This window comes from Salvelinus namaycush, chromosome 8, assembly GCF_016432855.1.
Source record: "Salvelinus namaycush isolate Seneca chromosome 8, SaNama_1.0, whole genome shotgun sequence".
Classification (NCBI taxonomy): domain Eukaryota; kingdom Metazoa; phylum Chordata; class Actinopteri; order Salmoniformes; family Salmonidae; genus Salvelinus; species Salvelinus namaycush.
Genome location: NC_052314.1, coordinates 59,479,135 through 59,503,488, shown reverse-complemented (window position 1 = coordinate 59,503,488; position 24,354 = coordinate 59,479,135). Strand labels below are relative to the sequence as shown.

Genomic DNA, 24,354 nt, shown 5'->3' with positions numbered 1-24,354 from the left:
AACAGACAATGAAAGCTCTTACAATAGTCAATGATTACATTTCTCTAAAACAGGTTATAGGCTACATGTGCACCACCAAGTTAGAGCAGTAGGCGAAATTAAGAGGTGAAAATAGACCAAATTATTAGGATGAGGCACATTGAATGCCGTTTGGGTCTTTGCGTGTCAAAAACGATACACGTCATAGAACACTATTTGGCGCGTTAAATAAGCTTTTCATTTGACACGTCAAATAACACAATTCTATTATAGAATGTTGTGTGTGCTGAATTTGCACGTGCAAGCTAAGCACCACCACTACTATCAGTAGCACTGTCAAAGCTGTACAAAACAAGCACACACAGGCCACGAACGATGTGTGTACAATACAGCGTTGGTGAAAATAGACCAAATTATTAGGGTGAGGCACATGGGCTACTAACAGCTTACTACACAACATACACTTAGTATTAGTTTCTTAGCTACAATATACATATCTCCCTTGAATATTACATAATTTATGGAGCAGCATACAATACATTTTTGGACTCATCTTGTGAAGGTGGTACGGCAGGCCTTTGTGGGCAAATGCTTCCAACTTGTTGTGTAATCTATATGTCCAATGGCCGATGAGCACCGATACGTTTTATCTATAATTTCTCTGCATTATTTCTCTTCATATGACAAGGATTAAGAAGGATTTGCCAGTAGATTATCGACTTGATTCATGATGATGACTGCTAGCTAAGATTTTGAAAGTAAGATGTTGACATGATCAGTTCAATCAAAGCTACTGTACATATAACATGATTTGACATAATTTTATCTGTGGCCAATGACCTTGAGCCTTCTTGGAAGCGCACTGGCAATATAACTCTATGGCAGGACCCAAAGGGCTGAAATTTAGGATGTCTACCCTTACTAAGGACTTAAACTTGTCGATGAAATACTGTCCCCATGAGTGACAGAACGCTGAGCCAATCACGGAGCAATGCTCCTATTTTATTTATATATATATAAAAATATATATATATATATATATATATATATATATATAAACTCAGCAAAAAAAGAAACGTCCTCACTGTCAACTGCATTTATTTTCAGCAAACTTAACATGTGTTAAACATAAAACATAAATATTTGTATGAACAAAGCAAGATTCAACAACTGAGACATAAACTGAACAAGTTCCACAGACATGTGACTAACAGAAATGGAATAATGTGTCCCTGAACAAAGGGGGTCAAAATCAAATGTAACAGTCAGTATCTGGTGTGGCCACCAGCTGCATTAAGTACTGCAGTGCATCTCCTCCTCATGGACTGCAGCAGATTTGCCAGTTATTGCTGTGAGATGTTACCCCACTCTTCCACCAAGGCACCTGCAAGTTCCCAGACATTTCTGTGGGCAATGGCCCTAGCCCTCACCCTCCGATCCAGCAGGTCCCAGACGTGTTCAATGAGATTGAGATCCGGGCTCTTCGCTGGCCATGGCAGAACACTGACATTCCTGTCTTGCAGGAAATCACGCACAGAACAAACAGTATGGCTGGTGGCATTGTCATGCTGGAGGGTCATGTCAGGATGAGCCTGCAGGAAGGGTACCACATGAGGGAGGAGGATGTCTTCCCTGTAACGCGCAGTGTTCAGATTGCCTGCAATGACAACAAGCTCAGTCCGATGACGCTGTGACACACCGCCCCAGACCATGACGGACCCTCCACCTCCAAATCGATCCCGCTCTAGAGTACAGGCCTCGGTGTAACTCTCATTCCTTTGAAGATAAACGCGAATCCGACCATCACCCCTGGTGAGACAAAACCACGACTCGTCAGTGAAGAGCACTTTTTGCCAGGCCTGTCTGGTACAGCGACATTGGGTTTGTGCCCATAGGCGACGCTGTTGCTGGTGATGTCTGGTGAGGACCTGCTTTACAATAGGCCTACAAGCCCTCAGTCCAGCCTCTCTCAGCCTATTTGCGAACAGTCTGAGCACTGATGGAGGGATTGTGCGTTACTGGTGTAACGTGGGCAGTTGTTGTTGCCATCCTGTACCTGTCCCGCAGGTGTGATGTACTGATCCTGTGCAGGTGTTACACGTGGTCTGCCACTGCGAGGATGAACAGCTGTCTGTCCTGTCTCCCTGTAGCACTGTCTTAGGCATCTCACAGTACAGACATTGCAATTTATTGCCCTGGCCACATCTGCAGTCCTCATGCCTCCATGCAGCATGCCTAAAGGCACGTTCACGCAGATGAGCAGGGACCCTGGGCATCTTTCTTTGGTGTTTTTCAGAGTCAGTAGAAAGGCCTCTTTAGTGTCCTAAGTTTTCATAACTGTGACCTTAATTGCCTACTGTCTGTAAGCTGTTAGTGTCTTAACGACCTTTCCACAAGTGCATGTTCGTTAATTGTTCATGGTTCATTGAACAAGCATGGGAAACAGTGTTTACACCCTTTACAATGAAGATCTGTGAAGTTATTTGGATTTTTACAAATTATCTTTTTAAGACAGAGTTCTGAAAAAGGGACGTTTCTTTATTTGCTGAGTTTATATATATATGTATATATATATATATATATATATTTTATTTGCTAAAAATGGGGGGCTCAAAGCACCTGCCCTGAATGACGGGTTGCTACTGTCCTTGGAATATCCTCTACTCTCTTCACTGCCTCAGCATAGGAAACTTTCTGCCCCACTCAAACTCGTCTCTCTCTCAAAGAGCACTTCGTATCCCCAGCTCATGGGTGCCCCTACCCATTCATAGACTCTAACTACCTTTATCGCCTATTGATGATAGAACCAATGTTTGCTCTAAATGTGAACACGTATCGCTTGTGGTACGGTTTTGGAAACATAAGGTAAGTTTCATATCCACCCCCTCCCCCCACAAAAAAGTTAACTTACCTTGATAGGGCTATTAGGATTAGTGTTCCCTCATGTCCATATCTCCGTGTCTACGGAAGACAGAGGGACCACCTGTGCTAATTAGCTATCTAGCATGCTCCGAACACCTGTGGGTAACGGAAGACGACTGCCAGAAACTTGTAACTGAAAAATACTGTCGGCTGAAACTGTCAAAGTAATTTAAAACAGTGTACAGTAAGTGTATATTTTGCATTTGTGAAATTATTTTGATGTGATATGAAGTAAAGGGCTTTGTTTCTCGAACCGCATCGCAACTGAGAATCGATTTAGACTTTTTAATAGTAACGTTACATCTTGGGCTAGGGCGCCCCAAAGTTGACACAGTGCTTTCTCTATCATAGTCACTAAATTATGTAGACAACACCACTCACATTTACATATTCCTTATGTCACGAATATTAAATACAATTATATTTAAACTTATTCTGCCGGTTGTCCACAGGAAAGTATTATTAAACCAACTTCAAAAAGCGTGTCTGTGTGTTTGGAAATCAATATGTTTTGCAGGTGTACAAGATGGTACACACACGCGAACCATGCATACTAATAGAAGTCTTGCAGGTGTTTACATAGTTTTGCGCAGGTGATAAAAATGTCTACTTCTGTACTGGTTCTCTAACAAGTCAGGTAAACAATACTTTCCTGTGGATATTTTATCTCAAAGGACCAAAACTATGGGAAAATTAGCAGAGTAAGTTCAAATATAATTTTAATCAACATTCCGGCTTGTAGAGGACCATTTCCAGAATCAAACACTGTCATGTTCCAGATGGTGTATTTTTTTATTCTGGTCCCCAGACATTCTCTTTCCTAACTTTACACTCCCTCTGACTATGCCCTCCTGCACAGGTCATGGGATCTCCCTGTTACACACTGCTGCAACATGCCCGAATCCTTGGTATCTAAAGCACCGTAGCAGGTTCGGAACATAGGCCCTCACAAAATAACAAATATGACCTAACCTGGTATAAACTGTCTCAAAGATCAACAAGATAGACAGGGTATTCTCAGTCTTGCCATTGCCACCGGGTCTACATATCACCAAACGGAGGGCGTCACAAACACCAGAGATATTATTTTTTAATTTGATCCACTTTTTCACTCGATGGAACCCCATTGATCACTCCTTTGAGCGCCGCCCTGCTCCAGAGAGCAAAGCACAACACAGGTCGATCCTCAAGGGGCATGACGCGGAGCCATCCGTGCCTCTGGGTGGAGGATGCACCAAAAAAAAAAAAATCCACTTCTTGAAACTTTGACAGGTGTAACAGTTCTGTTAGTCATTTATCCAGCTTGAAACAACTTATGGGTCAGACAAAAAGCAGGGATCCACTTTTTTACCAAAATCTAACTCCTACCGGTCCAAAAATCATCTCTGGTAGGATTCTCAGGGAAAACGTTGGAAGTCTCTACCACACCTGTCACCGCATGTACTTCAAATAAAGAAAAACCCTTGAATGAGTAGGTGTGTCCAAACTTTTGACTGGTACTGTACATCAATATAAATACAGACAACAGTGTGTGACTTGTAAGTCAATTATTGAGTGGCAATGTTTGCTACAGCCATGGGAGATTTGTAACTATACACATAATCAAATACATTAAGGACAACTCCTACCAACTACCCAGTTTAAAAAAAAAAAATATTTAACCTTTATTTAACCAGGTAGACCAGTTGAGAACAAGTTCTCATTTACAACTGCGACCTGGCCAAGATAAAGCAAAGCAGTGCGACAAAAACAACAACACAAAGTTACACATGGGATAAACAAACGTACAGTCAATAACACAATAGAAAAATCGATGTACAGTGTGTGCAAATGTAGAAGAGTAGGGTGGTAAAGCAATAAATAGGCCATAGAGGCAAAATAATTACAATTTAGCATTAACACTGGAGTGATAGATGTGCAAGTACAGATACTGGGGTGCAAAAGAGCAAGAAGATAAATAACAATATGGGGATGAGGTAGTTGGGTGTGCTATTTACAGATTGGCTGTGTACAGGTACAGTGATCGGTAAGTTGCTCTGACAGCTGATGCTTAAAGTTATAGAGGGAGATATAAGTCTCCAGCTTCAGTGATTTTTGCAATTCGTTCCAGTCATTGGCAGCAAAGAACTGGAAGGAAAGGTGGCCAAAGGAAGTGTTGGCTTTGGGAATGACCAGTGAAATATACCTGCTGGAGCGCGTGCTAGGGGTGAGATAAGGCGGGGCTTTACCTAGCAAAGACTTGTAGATGACCTGGAGCCAGTGGGTTTGGCGGCGAATATGTAGCGAGGGCCAGCCAACGAGAGCATAGGTCGCAGTGGTGGGTAGTATATGGGGCTTTGGTGACAAAACGGATGGCACTGTGATAGACTACATCCAGTTTGCTGAGTAGACATCGCCGAAGTTAAGGATCGGTAGGATAGACAGTTTTACGAATGTATGTTTGGCAACATGAGTGAAGGAGGCTTTGTTGCAAAATAGGAAGCCGATTCTAGATGTAATTTTGGATTGGCGATGCTTAATGTGAGTCTGGAAGGAGAGTTTACAGTCTAACCAGACACCTAGGTATTTGTAGTTGTCCACATATTCTAAGTCAGAACCGTCCAGAGTAGTGATGCTAGTCGGGCAGGCGGGTTTTACTAGCATTTAAAAGTAGTTGGAGGCCACGGAATTAGTGTGTATGGCATTAAAGCTCGTTTGGAGGTTTGTTAACACAATGTCCGAAGAAGAGCCAGATGTATACAGAATGGTGTTGTCTGCGTACAGGTGGATCAGAGAATCACCAGCAGCAAGAGCGACATCATTGATATATACTGAGAAAAGAGTCGGCCCGAGAATTGAGCCCTGTGGCACCCCCATAGAGACTGCCAGAGGTCCGGACAACATGCCCTCCGATTTGACACACTGAACTCTGAGAAGTAGTTGGTGAACCAGGCGAGGCAGTCATTTGAGAAACCAAGGCTATTGAGTCTGCCGATAAGAATGCGGTGATTGACAGAGTCGAAAGCCCTGGCCAGGTCGATGAAGATGGCTGCACAGTACTGTCTTTTATTGATGGCGGTTATGATATCGTTTAGGACCTTGAGCGTGGCTGAGATGCACCCATGACCAGCTCGGAAACCAGATTGCATAGTGGAGAAGGTATGGTGGGATTCGAAATGGTCTGTGATCCGTTTGTTAACTTGGCTTTCGAAGATTTTAGAAAGGCAGGGCAGGATGGATATAGAATGGATATAGGTCCAGAGTGTCTCCCCCTTTGAAGAGGGGGATGACCGCAGCAGCTTTCCAATCTTTGGGGATCTCAGACGATACGAAAGAGAAGTTGAACAGGCTAGTAATAGGGGTTACAACAGTGCCATGGGAGGGCTATAGGGGAAAGGGCCACAGTAAAGGGCCACAGAGTTGTTTTTTCTTCCCCAATGATGACCTCAGCAGAATTTGTTTGTTATAAAGGTGTTACAAAAAAAAGAGGGCCTATTTTATGAATATAACATAAGAAAAAACAAATTCAGAGGGTAAATATTAGGGTTATATAGAGGTCTTCAAGGATCCACATGACCCCAAATACTCGAGATCTGATCAGGTATCCAGAATTATTTTATTTGTATTTTTACCCCATTTTTTCTCCCCAGTTTTGTGGTAGGATCTAATTGGTAGTAGTTACAGTCTTGTCTCATCGCTGCAACTCCCGTACGAACTTGGGAGAGGCGAAGGTCGAGAGCCATGCGTCCTCCGAAACACAACCCAACCAAGCCACACTGCTTCTTGACACAATGCACATCCAACCCGGATGCCAGCCGCACCAATGTGTCGGAGGAAACACCGTACACCTGGAGACCTGGTCAGCGTGCACTGCGCCCGGGCCCGCCACAGGAGTCGCTAGTGCGCGATGAGACAAGGATATCCCTGCCGGCCAAACCCTCCCTAACTCGGACGACGCTGGGCCAATTGTGCGCCGCCCCATGGGCCTCCCGGTCGCAGCCGGGCTCGAACCCAGAATCTCTGGTGGCACAGCTAGCACTGCGTTGCCCGGGAGGCCCCAGGAATCCAGAATTCTAAATAATGTCAGGGGTCTGGCATGGATCTGATATGAACTTCAGGGGTCTGGGCATTCTGCACAAGTGGAATTCTCAGAAAGCTCTTGATAGCATGAGTGAGTGGTGGAAATATAATATACTGTTTATTACTTGTATGTGGTGATAGTATGATTATTTAGTGATGTAATTGTGATGTTATGCTAGTAACTTTACGATGCCAATTAACATGAGTGCGACGCCATTTTTCGCCACCAGGTGGCGACAGAGCTATTAAATGAGTGCGTTTGTTAATTTTCTGTGTCGATTCTTGGTCTTGTTAGAAACAGGTGCTACTACTACTGAACTTATTTTGAGTGCATTATGTTTAATTATTAAAATAATAATACTTTTATTTTGATTTACTTTTATTTACAATCACAAAAAAAGTTTAAAATGGAGAGGTAGGGGAGTTCTCATGTTTAACCCTTCACCGCCAGTGGGTAGGGGGGCAGCTATTTCTCCACTTACCAGGTCAACTCCACAGGCAAGTGTGCACCTTCCACATGATTTAGAGCTACCTCAACTCAGTGCATTTGATCCAGTTTCACCTAGTCCTAGGAATGGGGATGTGTCTATGTATTTATTGCGGGCATTAAGCAGATAGGTCACTCCATAGGTGAAAATATTGCTTCTTGTTTAGAATCAAAGGCTATGGGAGATGGGGTGGGACTTCAGAAGGATGATAATGTTGGTGGTACCAAGGTTGGGGACAGTTTTAGTCTAAATGTACAGTCGTGGCCAAAAGTTTTGAGAATGACACAAATATTAAATTTTCACAAAGTCTGCTGCCTCAGTGTCTTTAGATATTTTTGTCAGATGTTACTATGAAATACTGAAGTATAATTACACACATTTCAAGTGTCAAAGGCTTTTATTGACAATTACATGAAGTTGATGCAAAGAGTCAATATTTGCAGTGTTGACCCTTCTTTTTCAAGACCTCTGCAATCCGCCCTGGCATGCTGTCAATTAACTTCTGGGCCACATCCTGACTGATGGCAGCCCATTCTTGCATAATTGATGCTTGGAGTTTGTCAGAATTTGTGAGTTTTTGTTTGTCCACCCGCCTCTTGACAATTGAACCGCTCTCCTTGAAGTTCTTGATGATCCGATAAATGGCTGATTTAGGTGCAATCTTACTGGCAGCAATATCCTTGCCTGTGAAGCCCTTTTTGTGCAAAGCAATGATGACGGCACGTGTTTCCTCGCAGGTGACCACCGTTGACAGACGAAGAACAATGATTCCAAGCACCACCCTCCTTTTGAAGCTTCCAGTCTGTTATTCGAACTCAATCAGCATGACAGAGTGATCTCCAGCCTTGTCCACGTCAACACTCACACCTGTGTTAACGAGAGAATCACTGACATGATGTCAGCTGGTCCTTTTGTGACAGGGCTGAAATGCAGTGGAAATATTTTGGGGGGATTCAGTTAATTTGCATGGCAAAGAGGGACTTTGCAATTAATTTCAATTCATCTGATCACTCTTCATAACATTCTGGAGTATATGCAAATTGCCATCATACAAACTGAGGCAGTAGACTTTATGAAAATTAATATTTGTGTCATTCTCAAAACTTCTGGCCACGACTGTAGTGGTGAAAAATGTCAGGGAACCAGTGTGTTTCATGGGGGATGGTTCAGAGGAATGCACAGTGCATGAGTGGGAGGAGATCATGTTAGTGTACATGCAGAAGAAGGGCTATGGTGGGCAGGAGAGGTCAGATTAAGTTTTGGGCAAGCTGACGGGGCGGGCACGGGGTGTGGTAAGAGTAAGCCTGCGCAGTAACCCAGTTGACTTAAGCCAGGGCCCAAGATCTGTTTTTGACATTCTAAAATGACACAATCAACTCTGACATGCCCCTAGCTGATGTTTATTCTATGTTGCCAATGGAAGGGGAGACTCCATTTGACTACTGGATTAGACTGAACAGGGCCATAGAGGTGGCAGAGGACTGTTTGAAGATGCAGAACAAGGAGCTAGACAATCCATCACGTGTTCTGACCCCATGTTCATCAAGCACTGTCCGAACCCAGAGCTGTCATTGATATTCATGTGCAAACCATATTCACGCAGAGGTCCATGGCAGGCTGGAGGAGTACCAGAGGAAGTGCAAGGCTCCACGTCCCTTGCGGCTGCCCCCACTGGTCACCACACTGACGCAGGAAGTAGTAGGCCAGTGTCGGCTGTTGTAGGCCAGTGTCGGCTGTTGCAAACTGCACGGACCCCTTGCCGCAGCTCACAAATGGCTCATCCGAGGCATTGGATCATGTGATTGCCATGCTTGAACGTGTCTTGGAACAGAGGTCACAGCAACCTGTAGGCGGCTATGATAGCCGTTTCCAGAGGAGGCCCAGGAGAAGGGAGGACCCATCTTTGCAATGCAAAGTGTGTGGAGACGCAAATCACAGCACAATAGATAATTGTTATTCACACCACCTCTGCTTCCTCTGTTATGCAGCTGGGCACACACGTCAAGAATGTACTTGCACTTCATCGGTAACTCCCGTCGCTCCATCAAACAGCAACACGGCACAGTGGCAGGAAGACTACAGTGCCTTGCAAAAGTATTCACCCCCCTTGGCATTTTTCCTATTTTTTTGCATTACAACCTGTAATTTAAATTGATTTTTATTTGGATTTCATGTAACGGACATACACAAAATAGTCCAAATTGGTGAAGTGGAAAAAATTACTTGCTTCAAAAAATACAAAAAAATTACAAACGGAAAATTGGTGCATGCATATGTATTCACCCATTTTGCTATGAAGCCCCTAAATAAGATCTGGTGCAACCAATTACCTTCAGAAGTCACATATTTAGTTAAATAGATTGTGCACAGGTGGACTTTAAGTGTCACATGATCTCAGTATATATACACCTGTTCTGAAAGGCCCCAGAGTCTGTAACACTACGAAGCAAGGGGCACCACCAAGACCAAGGAGCTTTCCAAACAGGTCAAGGACAAAGTTGTGGAGAAGTACAGATCAGGGTTAGGTTATAAAAAAATATCTGAAACTTTGAACATCCCACAGAGCACCATTAAATCATGGAAAGAATATGGCACCACAACAAACCTGCCAAGAGAGGGCCACCCACCAAAACTCAGACCACAGACCAACTCACAAAGAGACCAAAGATAACCTTGAGGGAGCTGCAAAGCTCCACAGTGGAGATTGGAGTATCTGTCCATAGGACCACTTTAAGCTGTACACTCCACAGAGCTGGGCTTTACGTAAGTGGCCAGAAAAAAAGCCATTGCTTCAAGAAAAAAATAAGCAAACCCGTTTGGTGTTCGGCAAAAGGCATGTGGGAGAATCCCCAAACATATGGAAGCAGGCACTCTGGTTAGATGAGATTACAATTTAGCTTTTTGGCCAACAAGGAAAACGCTATGTCTGGTGCAAACTCAACACCTCTCATCACCCCAATAATACCATCTGATGTTTTTCATCAGCAGGGATTGGGAAACTGGTCAGAATTGAAGGAATGATGGATGGCACTAAATACAGGGAAATTCTTGATGGAAACCTGTTTCAGTCTTCCAAGAGATTTGAAACTGGGACGGAGGTTCACCTTCAGGCAGGACAATAACCCTAAGCATACTGCTAAAGCAACACTCGAGTGGTTTAAGGGGAAACATTTAAATGTCTTGGAATGGCCTAGTCAAAGCCCATACCTCAATCCAATTGAAAATCTGTGGTATGACTTGAAGATTTCTGTACACCAGCGGAACCCATCCAACTTGAAGGAGCTGGAGCAGTTTTACCTTGAAAAATGGGCAAAAATCCCAGTGGCTAGATGTTCCAAGCTTATAGAGACATACCCAAAGAGACTTGCAGCTGTAATTTTTTTCCTAGCCTTCTCTGTTACCTGGACGATGTGCTGGTTTTTGCTCCGACTGAAGAACTTGGATTGTAACACTTGGAGACAGTTTTTGAGCGTCTCAAAGCCCATAATCTGAAATTAGCACCAAAGAAATGCCATTTCATGAAAAGGTCAGTGGGGTTCTTGGGGCATGTCATCAGTGAAGGAGGTGTGGCCCAGACCCAGAAAAAGTGAAGGCTATTGCAGGGATGACCGAGAAGGATCTCATGGAGGATAACACAGACGTGCCCTCCCAGGGGAAGATTCGGTCCTTCCTCGGACTGACAGTCTATTTCCAGCAGTTCATTGAGGGGTGCTCCACCATCGCTAAGCCACTGATGGGATGACAACTGGGACGAAGGCACCACGCCATGGAAAAGGCCAGAAGAAAAGAGGAATACATAGGAAACTCGCAGCAGACTGGACTGTAATCTGATAATGCCTGTAAACTTCTTGCCTCTCCCTGACACTGCCTTGGAGATACCTAATATGGGAGGGAGACAGTGAGGAGATGGAGGACTCATCCATGAACAATATACCAGAAATTGACATTGGTGAGAGGACTAGTGTGCGGATATCAGAACAGACCTCTGAGTAAACACAGTCAGGGCCCTCAGATGTGCTGGAAGATGGGCCACTGGCGAGAGCCCCTCAGAACTCACCACATTCTGAGGGTGCCACAAGCGTGTCAGAGATAAACTTTGGTGAAGAAATGTCTGAACCCTCTGAAGAAGAAAGGCATTCTGAAGATGCCGCTTGTAGCAGAAGCTCCAGCAACAGTCACAGAACCCTTGACCTTGACTATCCACCGACTGTGGACAGTGACCCACCAATGGTGGTTGTAGTTGAACAGGTTAACCATAATGATAACTCCGTTAGGCCTGTCAGGTCAGGGGCTGGTCGGGTTAGGAAACGCCCAGTGAGACTCAGAGACTATGCAGACACAGAGGGGTTTTCATATAGAGTTCATTAGAATGCCTGTGTGGGTGTAGGATTAGAATCCAAGTTGGCCTGTAGATTTCCAGGTCTTTATTTATTTTACTTTCAAGAGGCCCCATGGAGGTAATGGGTCAGAGGTCAAGTAGGCCAAGATTTTTCTGTCTGAGGTTCTTATTGTCACTGAGTGTACTGAACATGTAACAGGCATGGTTTCCTACGGGGTCTTTAAATTCCTCTAATTCTCTTGAGAGAATAGTCTTTGCACTGGAAATTTGGTGACATATATATTGCAAGGTATTGGATACCTCGCTTTGTTTCTTTAGAGTATGCAAGTGTAATGCAGCAGGGGAGAATGAAACAGGGTTGGTTATGTTTCCACTTGCCTCTAAAGAAATGTGTATTTAATGTTCAAGCATTCTTATTGGTTGGTTCAATTCCGATGACAATAAGGCGTGTTGTTATTGGCCCCGCTTGCAGATAGGGGGAGATCGCGAACGTCAGGTCTCCCCAGTATGAAAATGTGATGCAAGGGGTAGGTCACGTTCTGAATACTGTTTTCTATTTTACACTGTGTACAAGTTTGCTGTACATTGCTGATTTAAACATGTGTGGGTATATGGTACCTGTTAGGGATTGAGGGGCTTTCTGGGCTGTGTTTTGGTATATGATTGCTGTATATAAGTGTGTTAGCGAGCATGCACCAATGTAATGGTCACATAAACCCACTGCTAACACAGCTGTTTTCATGCTACAGATTTTACCATCAACATCATTAAGCCCTGTACAACTAACATGCTGTTTGAGGTAATCATTAACTGAGGAAGGCTAGACCCAGGTCCAGGCCCTTCTATGAACCCAGTCACTACGCTTTAGATGAGACCCTAAAGGAGAAGACATACTTGCTGATAGACTACCACCAGGAAGGTCTCTCACCACTCCCTCTGAAGGCTGAAGCCCAGGGTGACCCCTGCTCTGTTCATAATGGATACTGTGGTGTTTGTATCATAGGAACAGGAGGGTCTATCTATCAGCCCTAGGCCCTGCTCCATCCATGCACTGAGACTGTGAAGAGAAGGGTCTGGGCTGCAGACTGGAACCTTGGTCTCTCTGATGACCACCAGGACTGAGGTTGTTCAATCCACCTGTCCACTGGTTGTGTTCTGTGTGGTGGTGGAGTCTCTGGCCCTCGTGGTTGGGTCCTGGTTCTGACTCGGGAAGGAAGAGCGAAGGCTTCTCATCCAGGGTCCTGATCCGGGGCCAGGATTTGTGACCAGCCAACTCAGAGGTCCTGTCTCTCCCACCAGTAACACTGGATACTAGCAGGTCTTCTTGGAATGCAGACTGCAACACACATTGTACAGTAAAGCATAAAGGTTTATATAAGAAACTTTACATTATGAAATGTAAACCACAGTCAAGCCCATCTAATACTGTGATTCAAGTACAATATAGAGCCATATGTGTTGATTCAAGAATTAAGTATAATGTTTCGACTGAAATAAGGGAAACTTAGTCACTGCAATGATACAAAAATAACCAAGTCAACCAGCAGAGTAAATGTTGTATTTAATTTCAACAAAATAGTCATACACTCACATAACTTTGAAGTACAGTACTTTTATTGCAAAAAACTATATAAGTAGAATAACTTCTCACTATGGTAACGCTACCTTTTCTGTAAATCTGGTACCCTCGCTTTGATCAAATTAATTAGAGAATAATTTGGAAAAGGTTCACGATTACACACATCTTCATGTCAAGTAAACATGCATCAAGGCTCTATCCTTACCTCACTATAAAACACCAGTATCAACCTAAAGGGACATAGTTGTCACTCTTTATCAGTGAAGCATTTTTACAGACACAATCACAACAACCATCACTATATCATCTACTCTGCCTCATCATACTCATTCTTTCCTCAGTTCATCTCATCCAGTTCCCTACTGCATCCAAAACCAACAGAATTAACTGCAAACTAACTAGTACTACATTACATGTTACTATCCTCTATACATGGGCCGTGTGCATTTTCTGCTGGTGTATCCTGAGGTAGCTCCTCTCTGAAAACCTCTTCCCACAGTGCATACAGGCGAACAGCCTCACGCCCGTGTGGACCTTCAGGTGCATCTTCAGCTGGTAATGGTGGGAGAAACTATTCTCACACTGGGGCAACATCAGGATATGTCCCCTGTGTGGACTCTACAGGCTGTACCAGTGTGCATCTCGTTTGAGGAAACTGAAGACTTCCCACAGAATGAACACAGGAAGCGCTTCTCTTTGCCACCAGATCTGCTGATAGCATTACTACTACTGTCATTTGTCAATGGGCTTGTGTAGACATTTAGTGTTGAGGCACTGGCATTGTCTGAGGTCTGGTTGCACATTAGGAGAGTGTGAGGAGGATGAAGGCCAGGGATTGTCTGTGTTGTCACAGGGTCCATGTTCCAGTTGATCGATCCTATAGAAGGCAGGCTGAAGGCAGCACCTGTTAGACTGATGGTGCCTCGGGTTAACCCCCTATTTGAATCACAACTATAGGAGCAGGACGGAGCATCGCTAGTCGAGTCTGTTCTCTCCAGCCGCATATGGACACCTCTCTGTCCCCGCAGACCAAATCTACACCGTGCCCTGGTCTCAGCCAGTCTGTTGTCATGGAGACTAAATTCAGTTGTTGTTTTGTGTTCGACTGTCTGTTTCTGGTTTACAGTGTTGTTCCCCAACCCAGAGTTGTGGATGATGTCCCATCCATTGACCTCCACTATGCCGCCTCTGGTCCTGACCTGCTCGGTTGTCCCCGGGCTCTTGGGTCTGGGAATCCAAGATGGCAGCCCAGTCTCCTGTGTTAGCCTCCAGCCAACCACCGTTACAAAATAGACTTTACAGGCATTGTAGAGGGAATAAGTTTTAAATCAGTTACCTGGTGAAGTTCATACATTATAATGTGTGTTTTTATATTTTAACATATTGATATCATTTTATGAATTTAGAAAATAAACAAAAAAAACATAACCAAGTGCATCACTACTCCCATTGAAGATCTATTACTGTATGTAGGCTATATGTATTTCTCCCTTACCTTGCTCCCCAATCTTTAGTCCACTCAGCAGATCAATGCTCTCTGGTCCATCTTCTATTGTCTCCTCTTTGAATAGCAGCAGATCAGGCTTCCCATCCTCCATGTCTACTGACTGTAAGAGATACAGAGTGAGAGGATGTTGGATCAAGAAATCTGATATGAGCACCCTGCTATGGAGCATCTTCTGATTGGGCAATGAGGGATTGCTTTGAGTATTATGCAAACATGCTAGTAATTTTTCTCTCTGCATTGTTGGGAAGGACCCGTAAGTAAGCATTTCACTGTTAGTCTACATCTGTTGTTTACGAAGCGCGTGACAAATACAATTTGATTTGATTACTTGACACTTTAATGATTTTATCATTCAAAAGGCATGGACCCACACTTAAGACAAAATTAATCAAGACCTGGATGGGCTCACCTCAGTGACACTCTGTGGGTTCAGGAGGTGTAGTCTGGTTGTCCTCCATGACCATGGTCCCCTCAGGGTTCCCCAGACCCTCCTCACACACCTCCTCCTTCACCAGCAGCACCTCTGGACCCTCCTCCTCCTGGAAAAGACAGGTGATACAGATTACAGACATACACTCCCTCAGGTACGTACACACACACATACATACAGATAATAATCACTCGTTCAACATCGAGTGTTTACCTATCCTCACTACGTCTGAGTCCTACACTGTAGTTACAGAATGACATCGTTTTTAAACCCATCATGGTGGACATAAATATAACGTTGTGGGTAAATATAAGTCGGCTATGATAAGTAACCATCAGACAAACCTGACTAAACTATTTTGACGTGTACAGCAGGTGTTTGTTAGTATGTGGGTCTAAAAGTCTTCAAATGAAAAGTCCCATTTTGGCCTCCCGAGTGGAGCAGTGCTAGAGGTGTCACTACAGACCCGGGTTTGATCCCGGGCTGTATCACAACCGGCCGTGATCGGGAGTCCTATAGGGTGGCGGACAATTGGCCCAGCGTCGTCCGGGTTAGAGAAGGTTTTGGCCAGGGGGCCTTTACTTGGCTCATCGTGCTCTAATGACTACATCCAGCTTGTGACTCTACAAACTTGTTGGATGCATTTGTTGTTTGTTTTGGTTGTGTTTCAACACTTCTCCATTAATGTGGATGCTACCATAATTACAGATAGTCTTGAATGAATCTTGAATAATGAGTGCTAAAGTTAGACGCATAAAATAATCTGAAACTCAACCAAAACAAACAGCAAATGCATCCAATAATTCTTTAGAGTCAGACGCTTGATGTAATCATTGCGTGCTAGGAATATGGGACCAAAAACTAAACTTTTGACTACTTTAATACACTTATGTGAATTTGACCTGATACTTTTGGTCCTTTAAAAAGGGGGGACTATGTACCAAAAGTGTTGTAATTTCTAAAAGGTTATATGGATGAAAATACATACGCTCAAATAAAAGCTGACAGTCTACATATTAACCTCTGTCATTTTCAAATCCAAAGTGCTGGAGTACAGGGCCAAATCGAGTCTCAATGAAAGTCTAAGAATGAAAAGGCCCATTTTGTATTTATTAAATAAACAAGTGTTAAATACACCATATGAAAACCACACATACACATGTCTAAACAAAAAATCTCCATCAATTTGATAAACCGCATAGATTTGACCATTAAAAGTATCTTGGGAAAGTAGATGGAAGTAATGAAATAGGCATTTGTGAACATCATATAGCCTACACAGTACAAAGACAATATGTAACAGACATTTTAGGCTTATATATCACACAATGTCTGGATGAAATATTCTACCCAGGAATATTTTACACTGAAATCTGTTAATTTCTTAATTCCAAATGCATCTGTGGGTCTTTTCTGCTGACAATAAAAATAAAGCTTTGTCTTTAATACAGGGTTTGAGCTAAACGTCAGAAGCTATCGAGTGGAATGGTTACTCTGCTGGTGTATCCTGAGGTAGCTCCTCTCTGAAAACCTCTTCCTGCAGTGGGTACAGGCGAACGGCCTTTCTCACGTGTGTACCTTAAGCTGCATTTTCACCTGGTTCTGGTGGGAGAACCTCTTCTCACACTGGGGGCAGCTGTAGGATTGTGGACCCTATGGTGCCTCTTCAGACTGGACGAGTGGGAAAAGCGCATATGACACTGGATACAGCTGAAGGGTTTCTCCCCTGTGTGGACTCTCTGGTGCCTCTTCAGGCTGCCAGCCTCAGCAAATCGCATATCACACTGGGTACAGCTGTATGGTTTCTCTCCTGTGTGGACCCTCTGGTGGATCTCCACCTTCTGGGAGCAGCTGAAGCCTTTGTTACAGAACATGCAGAGGAACCGTTTCTCTTTACTATTGTCCGATGTTGCTCCCCCTCCCTGAGCCTGGGCCCTAGTCCTGTCATTTGAGTTCAGCACCTGATCAAAAAGGACGCAGCCGTGTGAATCAGAAGGTCCCATCAACGTGGATACTGGGTCACGATCCCTGAACACATTTAGATTGGTCTCTAAGCTTTCCCTGTAGTCTAAGAAGTCACTAGTGTTGCCCTGCGAGTGTCCTCCTAAATGAGTCTGGTCTTCATTCCATGTCAGAGGAGCGTCATCCTCCACTTTCACAGTCACCTCATCTACGATCAGGCCCTCTCCTTTCTTATCTAGGGACCCTTCAGAGTATACACTACTACTGTACTGGTTCCAGTCTCCTCTCATTAGATTAGTCTGTGTATCTAAGCCCACAGGCATGTCAGCAGGTATCATCTCTGTCTCTGCTGCATATGAACAGGATGGATCATTGCCAGTCTGTAACGCATCACCTGAGTCCCGATGGGACAGAACTGTCCTCGGGCTTAGGTTCCCATGAAGTAAATTCTCTGAGCGAGGAGCAGGACAGTCCAGTCGCAATAGCCCCGTTAAAGTTTCTGTTTCTGTGTCTGTCTCTGACTTGAGGGTGGCGTTCGGCGTGCCACTGACCTCCATGATGCTGCATCGGGTCCTGGGGGGCGCTGGGGCAGTGGTGGGGTTCTCCGTGGCTACAGGGGGCGTTCCAGCTGCTCCAAGCTGGATATCTCTGCTTTGCCCTGGGTCTCCCTCTCCTTCAGACCTCTCCTGCTTAACCCCAGGACCTGCAGCCTCTGCATCTGCAGACTGACACAAGAGAGGTGGTTATTACCGGTACATGAGTTTAATTGAATAACAATGTAGTCTCACAAGCTCCCCTATGGCAGATAAATGAGGATGTACATGTAAGCAAGTGAATAGCTGAGGGGAGCCTTTCTGAAATAAACTGGCCACATTTGATGTACTGTAATTTTGATGTAATACTTTTACATTGACCTCTATCATGATAACATGCTGGGTTGAGGTTCCACTCCCCTCATCAACAGTGATTGGTTGGTCATGTCTCCATGTATTGTGTCCCGCTGGCTTCCCAAATATCCTGTGGCCACCAGTGAGATGTCCTTCACCTGAGAGAGTGATTGGGGGAAAGAGGTGGTTAAGTTAGGTACTGTCAATGCTCAAAGCTATATCGTACACTATTGACAGTTTTGACACCGAGTACAGTTACATACACACAATAATACAATAATGTGATTATTGTGGATAGTCAGATTTACGGAAGTCCAGAGAGGACATATAAATAAATGAAATAGCTCCCTCAAGATCACGACTTCTCTTGATCACGACATAAGTTATTTTGTCGAGATCACGAGATAATCAAAAGTACCACACATTATCCATTCATTTGTTCAGATGCACGATAACCACTTCATCAAGAAGCCCTGTGGTTGCATTGATCGCAATGCGGGGCATTTAAGCCCTGAACAATGGCAACACGGTCTCCCAGGCTGCATGTCACCCCCAAGACCACAGCCAATAGCATGCAAGGAACAATGCAGCTAACTTTTCTAGCCTTGTGAGCTAGCTAGTTAGCTACGTAGTCTTGTTAGCAAGCTAGCTTGTTATCAACTCTGGTTGTTAGCTTGCATAACTGATATGAATATAATTATTAGCGGAATAATGTTTTGTGGATAATATTTACGTTTACAGTGGGTGAGCTCCATTCCTGACAGGCTGATCAGATTCAATTTCAGCCTCAGAGGCTGATAAGTCAGAATGCTGCCTTGGAGGCGGTTTCATATGTAATGCTCCTTGCAGGCAGCCTACTAGGCAGCATCCTGTCTTATCAGCGTCTGAGGCGGCTAATGAATCTGATCAGCCCCCAGGAATAGAGCCCACCCAGTCTTGATCATATTCATAATGCACTGACTGCTAGTCTGCCTGCAAAAAGCATCAGCTATGAAACTGCCTACAAAGGTAGAATCCTGACTTATCTGCCTCAGACTGCTATTGAATCTGATCAGCCTGTCAGGAATGGCGCTCACCCACTGTAAATGTAAATATTATCCATAAAACAGGAAGTGTCCCTTACAATTATAAACATCAGTTATGCATGCAAACAACCAGCATATACAGTACCAGTCAAAAGTTGATGCACCTACCCATTCCAGGGTTTTTCTTTATTTGTACTATTTTCTACATTGTAGAATAATAGTGAAGACATCAACTATGAAATAACATGTATGGAATTATGTAGTAACCAAAAAAAGGGTTAAATCAAAATATATTTTATATTTGAGATTCTTCAAAGGAGCCACCATTTGCCTTGATAACAGCTTTGCACACTCTTGGCATTATCTCAACCAGGTAGTCACCTGAAATGCATTTGAATTAAGAGGTTGCCTTGTTTAAAGTTAATATGTGGAATTTCTTTCCTTCTTAATGCATTTGAGACAATCAGTTGTGTAGTGACACGGTAGGGGTGTATTACAGAAGATAGCCCTATTTGGTAAAAGACCAAGTCCATACTATGGCAAGAACAGCTCAAATAAGCAAAGAGAAACGACAGCCCATCATTTCTTTAAGACATGAAGGTGTGTCAATCCGGAAAATGTCAAGAACTTTCTTCAAGTGAAGTCACAAAAACCATCAAGCGCCATCATAAAACTGGTTCTCATGAGGACCGCCAAAGGAAAGGAAGACCCAGAGTTACCTCTGCTGCAGAGGATAAATTCATTAGAGTTAACTGCAATTCAGATTGCAGCCCAAATAAATGCTTCAGAGTTCAAGTAACAGACACATCTCAACGTCAACTGTTCAGAGGAGACTTCGTGGATCAGGCCTTCATGGGTGAATTGCTGCAAAGAAACCCCTACTCAAGGACACCAATAATAAGAAGAGACTTGCTAGGGCCAAGAAACACGAGCAATGAACATTAGACCGGTGGAAATCTGTCCTTTGGTCTGATGAGTCCAAATTTTAGATTTTTGGTTCCAACCGCTGTGTCTTTGTGAGACGCAGAGAAGGTGAACGGATCTCGGCATGTGTGGTTCCCACCATGAAGCATGGAGGAGGTGGTGTGTGGGTGCTTTGCTGGTGACACTGTCAGTGATTTATTTAGAATTCAAGGCACACTTATCCAGCATGGCTACCACAACATTCTGCAGCAATATGCCATCCCATCTGGTTTGTGCTTAGTGGGACTATCATTTATTTTTCAACAGGACAATGGCCCAACACACCTCCAGGCTGTGTAAGTGCTATTTGAACAAGAATGAGAGTAATGTAGTGCTACATCAGATCACCCGACCTCAACCCAATTGAGATGGTTTGGGATGAGTAGGACGGCAGAAGGAAGGAAAAGCAGCCAACAAGTGCTCAGCGTATGTAGGAACTCCTTCAAGACTGTTGTTAAAGCATTCCAGTTGAAGCTGGTTGAGAAAATGCCAAGACTATGCAAAGCTGTCATCAAGGCAAAGGGTGGCTACTTTGAATTCTCACATATTAAATATATTTTGATTTGTTTAACACTTTTTTTGGTTACTACATGATTCCATGTGTTATTTCATAATTTATGTCTTCACTATTATTCTACAATGTAGAAAATAGTAAAAATAAAGAAAATTAGGAATGAGTATGTGTGTCCAAACTTTTGACTGTTACTGTATAACAAGCTGTCTACCTAGCTAACAAGACTAGACAAGTTACACTGCCTTCAAAGTATTCACAACCACTTGACTTTTTCCACATTTTGTTGTTTATTTAGACGTCCTCTCTGGACTACAGTACAGATTAATATAAGAGTTTGATTAAACATTTACATGTTTTGCAAGAACAACGATTTCCCTAATAATCCTCTATATATGGACACATCTGAAATCAGGCTACCCGATGAATGCAGAAAATTGCCAATCAAAATAAAACGTTCTACCACAGGACCATGTTTTTTTTTGAGAAGGATATTTGATTGAGTTCGGACATGTAAAGTTTGTAACATGAAAACTACATTCAGTTGTTCATAACTCACGCCTCCATTACACCAACATTGTCATTGCGTTTTGGGACAACAGAAGTACATTCACTCCCATTGGAACGCAGCGTTTGCCTCACAGCATTGCTGTTGCAGAGTGTTCTGTGTGGTGCACGCACACATTGGATATCTTCAACATATGCATCATATTGTATGCATAGACTTGACAGAACTAGTAGGAAAAGGTGAATGTTGAACTTTTGTTGCACACATATCCAGGAAAAAATGTTGGATTGCATAATGAAAATGTTTGACAGCAGACTTAAGCAAATTGATGCAATTATGCTGTCGGTCAGGCTTCACTTCACTTGCGCAAAAGAGGGAGGCTCTCTCGGCTGGTGCTAGCACATGGCAGATCAAATACACAGCTGAAACGCAGATTAAGGTGTTATTATGCTCTAATAATATTAAAGATTGCTCAGAAAACCAGGTTATTTTAATTGCCGTACGATTAATTCGATTTGGACATTATGCTGATTAAGATAGTGTGTTTACATGATTATTGCATAATCGGCCTACTGCCATAATCAGTTTAATATCGAATTATTACTGTGCATGTCAACGTACTCACTGTCTGGAATTGGCAAGGATGAAACACTAAGCATAACTTCTTGATGTACAATTTATAGATCGATTGGTTATGTTCCATGCGTCATATTGTTTTCAATTAGTAAATAATATTAAATGCAGCAAATAAATAAGCTGGTTAGAATATGATAGTGCCTTTGCAAAATAGCTAAATAAATCAGTGGAATTATAGCATACTATCCAAAAATGGACCAAGACCCAATTCTGGTTAACACATCTGATTTCACACATGCGCAGACGGGAAGGGGTCGATAGGCCCAGCAGCCTCAGCTTCCTGCAAAATGTACCTCTTGCAATTCCTCTGTATCGGTCGAGGATCTTGACATTACTTGGAAGGACGCGCTCCCGTGCCACCTTCAGTTCCAATAGCTGTAGTTTCCTCCGCAATGTCCTGTTTTCTTTCTGGCTTTGAGTTACTTCCAAACGAAGCACTGCATAGTCGTCATCTACGAGTTTACAGATCTCTGCCACGGCTGCATTTGCTAGCACCTCCATAATGGAGGCTATTTGAGTGTGAAAAACCATACCGTTAGCCATTGTTAGCAGCTATCTAGCGTTACCTAGATAACATATCAACCAAGTCCTGTCTCCAACGCGAATTATGGGGTAAGTATGTGATGCTGTGCAGTTAAATGGTGTTAATAACCGTCTAAATAATAACACAAAAAGGTGACGTGGATAATGTTCTCGGTCACTGTTCTCTTCTTTGGTATTACGGCGGTTTGTAAACAATTGTTAGAGGTGCATACCGCCACCTACTGCACAGGGTGGTAAACCATATAAAAAATAGATATTTTAGAAAAGGGGGGGAACTACATAATACAAAAACACAAATAGACCCATAAAAAAAAATACTTCATGTTCTTCGGCATGCAGATCACTGACAACCTGAAATGGTCAATCCACACACAGTGTGGTGTTGCACCTCTTCAACCTCATGAGGCTGGCCCCTAAGATGCACCATTGAGAGCATCCTGTCAAGTTCTATCTCCGCCTGGTATGGCAATTGCACTGTCCGCAACCGCAAGGCTCTCTAGAGGGTGGTGCGGTTAGCCCCTCGCATCACCAGGGGCACACTGCCTGCCCTCCAGAACATCTACAGCACACGGTGTCACAGGAAGGCCAAGAAGATCATCAAGGACCTCAGCCACGGCCTGTTCACCAGCTACCATCTAAACGGTGGAGACAGTACAGGTGCATCAAAGCTGGGACCGAGAGACTGAAAAACAGCTTCTATCTCCAGGCAATCCGACTGTTAAATAGTCACCAAAGGGTGTGGTTAAATGAAAAAGTTATGCGCGCTGTTCTTTGAAATGCGGTACTGCTTATTACATGACACATCAAATCTCCTATGAAAAGTATCTTTAAAGCTGAGAGCACACTGGTTTAGAAAGAACAGTGTGATAGTAAAAATAGAGTAGAAAACAATAGAATTACTTTATTCCATCTACATCACCTCAGTAAGGTAAATATTAAACTGTCCTTGTTTTAGCCTAGATTTACTGTCTCTCTAAAAACAGGTATTTACAAGCCTGTTTCAAATGACAAGTTACCAAAGGGTTAATGAAGGGTATGTGGTTAATTACCCTCTTACCTCAAGACACTTCACATGATAACTATCCCAGACATACCCTGTGTGCATCTCAAGCTACACTGCTACGATTTCTCCCGCTTGTGGACACTCCTATGTCTGGTAAGGTTATTCTGTAAGGAGAAGCTCTTGTAACATAGTTTGCACTTGAAGGGCTTCTCCTTGGTGTGAACGGTCTGGTGCTCCCTCAAATAGTCTGCCCTAGCGAAGCGCTTCCCACACGTTGGGCAGGTGTACGGCTTGTCTGCGTCTGTCCTAATGCTTGGCCTCCCATGTTGTAACCCAATGACACCAGGGGAGGTAGAAACAGGAGTCTTTGAGCTCCGTCCTTGACCTCTAGCCATTGTTTGGGTGTTGTTGAGATTGGGTGCTGTGTTATAGGCTAGGTATCGCTCGTGGTGAACGCCCATCCTGACCCTGTCTGTATTGGTGGGGTAACCATGAGGTAACTGAGGAAGGCTAGACCCAGGTCCAGGTCTTCTATTAACCCATTCACCAGGCAGTAGATGAGATCCTGGAGAAGACAGACTTCCTGAAAGACTACCACCAGGGGGGTCTCCCACCACTCTCTGAAGGCTGAAGCTTAGGGTCACCTGCTCTGTTCATCATGGATACTGTGGTGTTTGTATCATAGGAACAGGAGGGTCTATCAGCCCCAAGCACTGCTTCATCACTGCACTGAGACTGTGAAGAGAAGGGTCTGGGCTGCAGACTGCATCCCAGATTGGATCCTCGGTAACTCTGATGACCACCAGGACTGAGGTTGTTCAGTCCACCTGTCCACTGGTTGTGTTCTGTGTGGTGGTGGTGGTTCGGTCCTTGTTCCGACTTGCGAAGGAAGAGCAACAGCTCCTGATCCAGGGTTCGGATCCGGGGCCAGGGTTTGTGATCGCCAGCAACACCGGATATCAGCAGGTCCTCATGGACTGCACACTGTAAACACAAAATGTACAGAAGAGCAT

At 43.7% G+C, this 24,354-nt stretch overlaps 3 protein-coding genes across 7 annotated transcripts in view; all 3 read right to left on the bottom strand.

Annotated features, from left to right (window-relative positions):
• The window catches only part of LOC120052984 (oocyte zinc finger protein XlCOF7.1-like), a 164,375-nt gene that overhangs the window by 125,618 nt on the left and 14,403 nt on the right, over positions 1-24,354 (bottom strand). The gene's annotated exons all lie outside the window — the stretch shown is intronic.
• On the bottom strand, positions 14,924-22,793 carry LOC120052967 (zinc finger protein with KRAB and SCAN domains 3-like). 3 transcript variants are annotated; one of them, XM_039000216.1, is made up of 5 exons: positions 22,089-22,792; positions 18,180-18,310; positions 17,817-17,990; positions 15,283-15,412; positions 14,924-14,973 (listed from the first exon to the last, which is right to left on the bottom strand). In XM_039000216.1, the coding sequence occupies exons 1-4, from the start codon at positions 22,336-22,338 to the stop codon at positions 15,284-15,286; spliced, it is 684 nt and encodes a 227-aa protein (XP_038856144.1). In that variant the 5' UTR covers positions 22,339-22,792; the 3' UTR covers positions 14,924-14,973; position 15,283. The 3 variants fall into 3 exon arrangements, with proteins under 3 accessions (XP_038856144.1, XP_038856142.1, XP_038856143.1); XM_039000214.1 differs by lacking the exons at positions 14,924-14,973; positions 15,283-15,412 and having other exon boundaries at positions 16,036-17,990; positions 22,089-22,793; XM_039000215.1 differs by lacking the exons at positions 14,924-14,973; positions 15,283-15,412; positions 22,089-22,792 and having other exon boundaries at positions 16,036-17,983; positions 18,180-18,265.
• LOC120052982 overlaps positions 22,988-24,354 on the bottom strand; it is a 32,018-nt gene continuing 30,651 nt past the window's right edge. For all 3 annotated transcript variants that reach the window (XM_039000235.1, XM_039000232.1, XM_039000234.1), the window contains exon 5: positions 22,988-24,325. In XM_039000235.1, the coding sequence (XP_038856163.1) occupies positions 23,933-24,325 (393 nt within the window). In that variant the 3' untranslated portion in view covers positions 22,988-23,932. The remainder of the gene's footprint in view (positions 24,326-24,354) is intronic.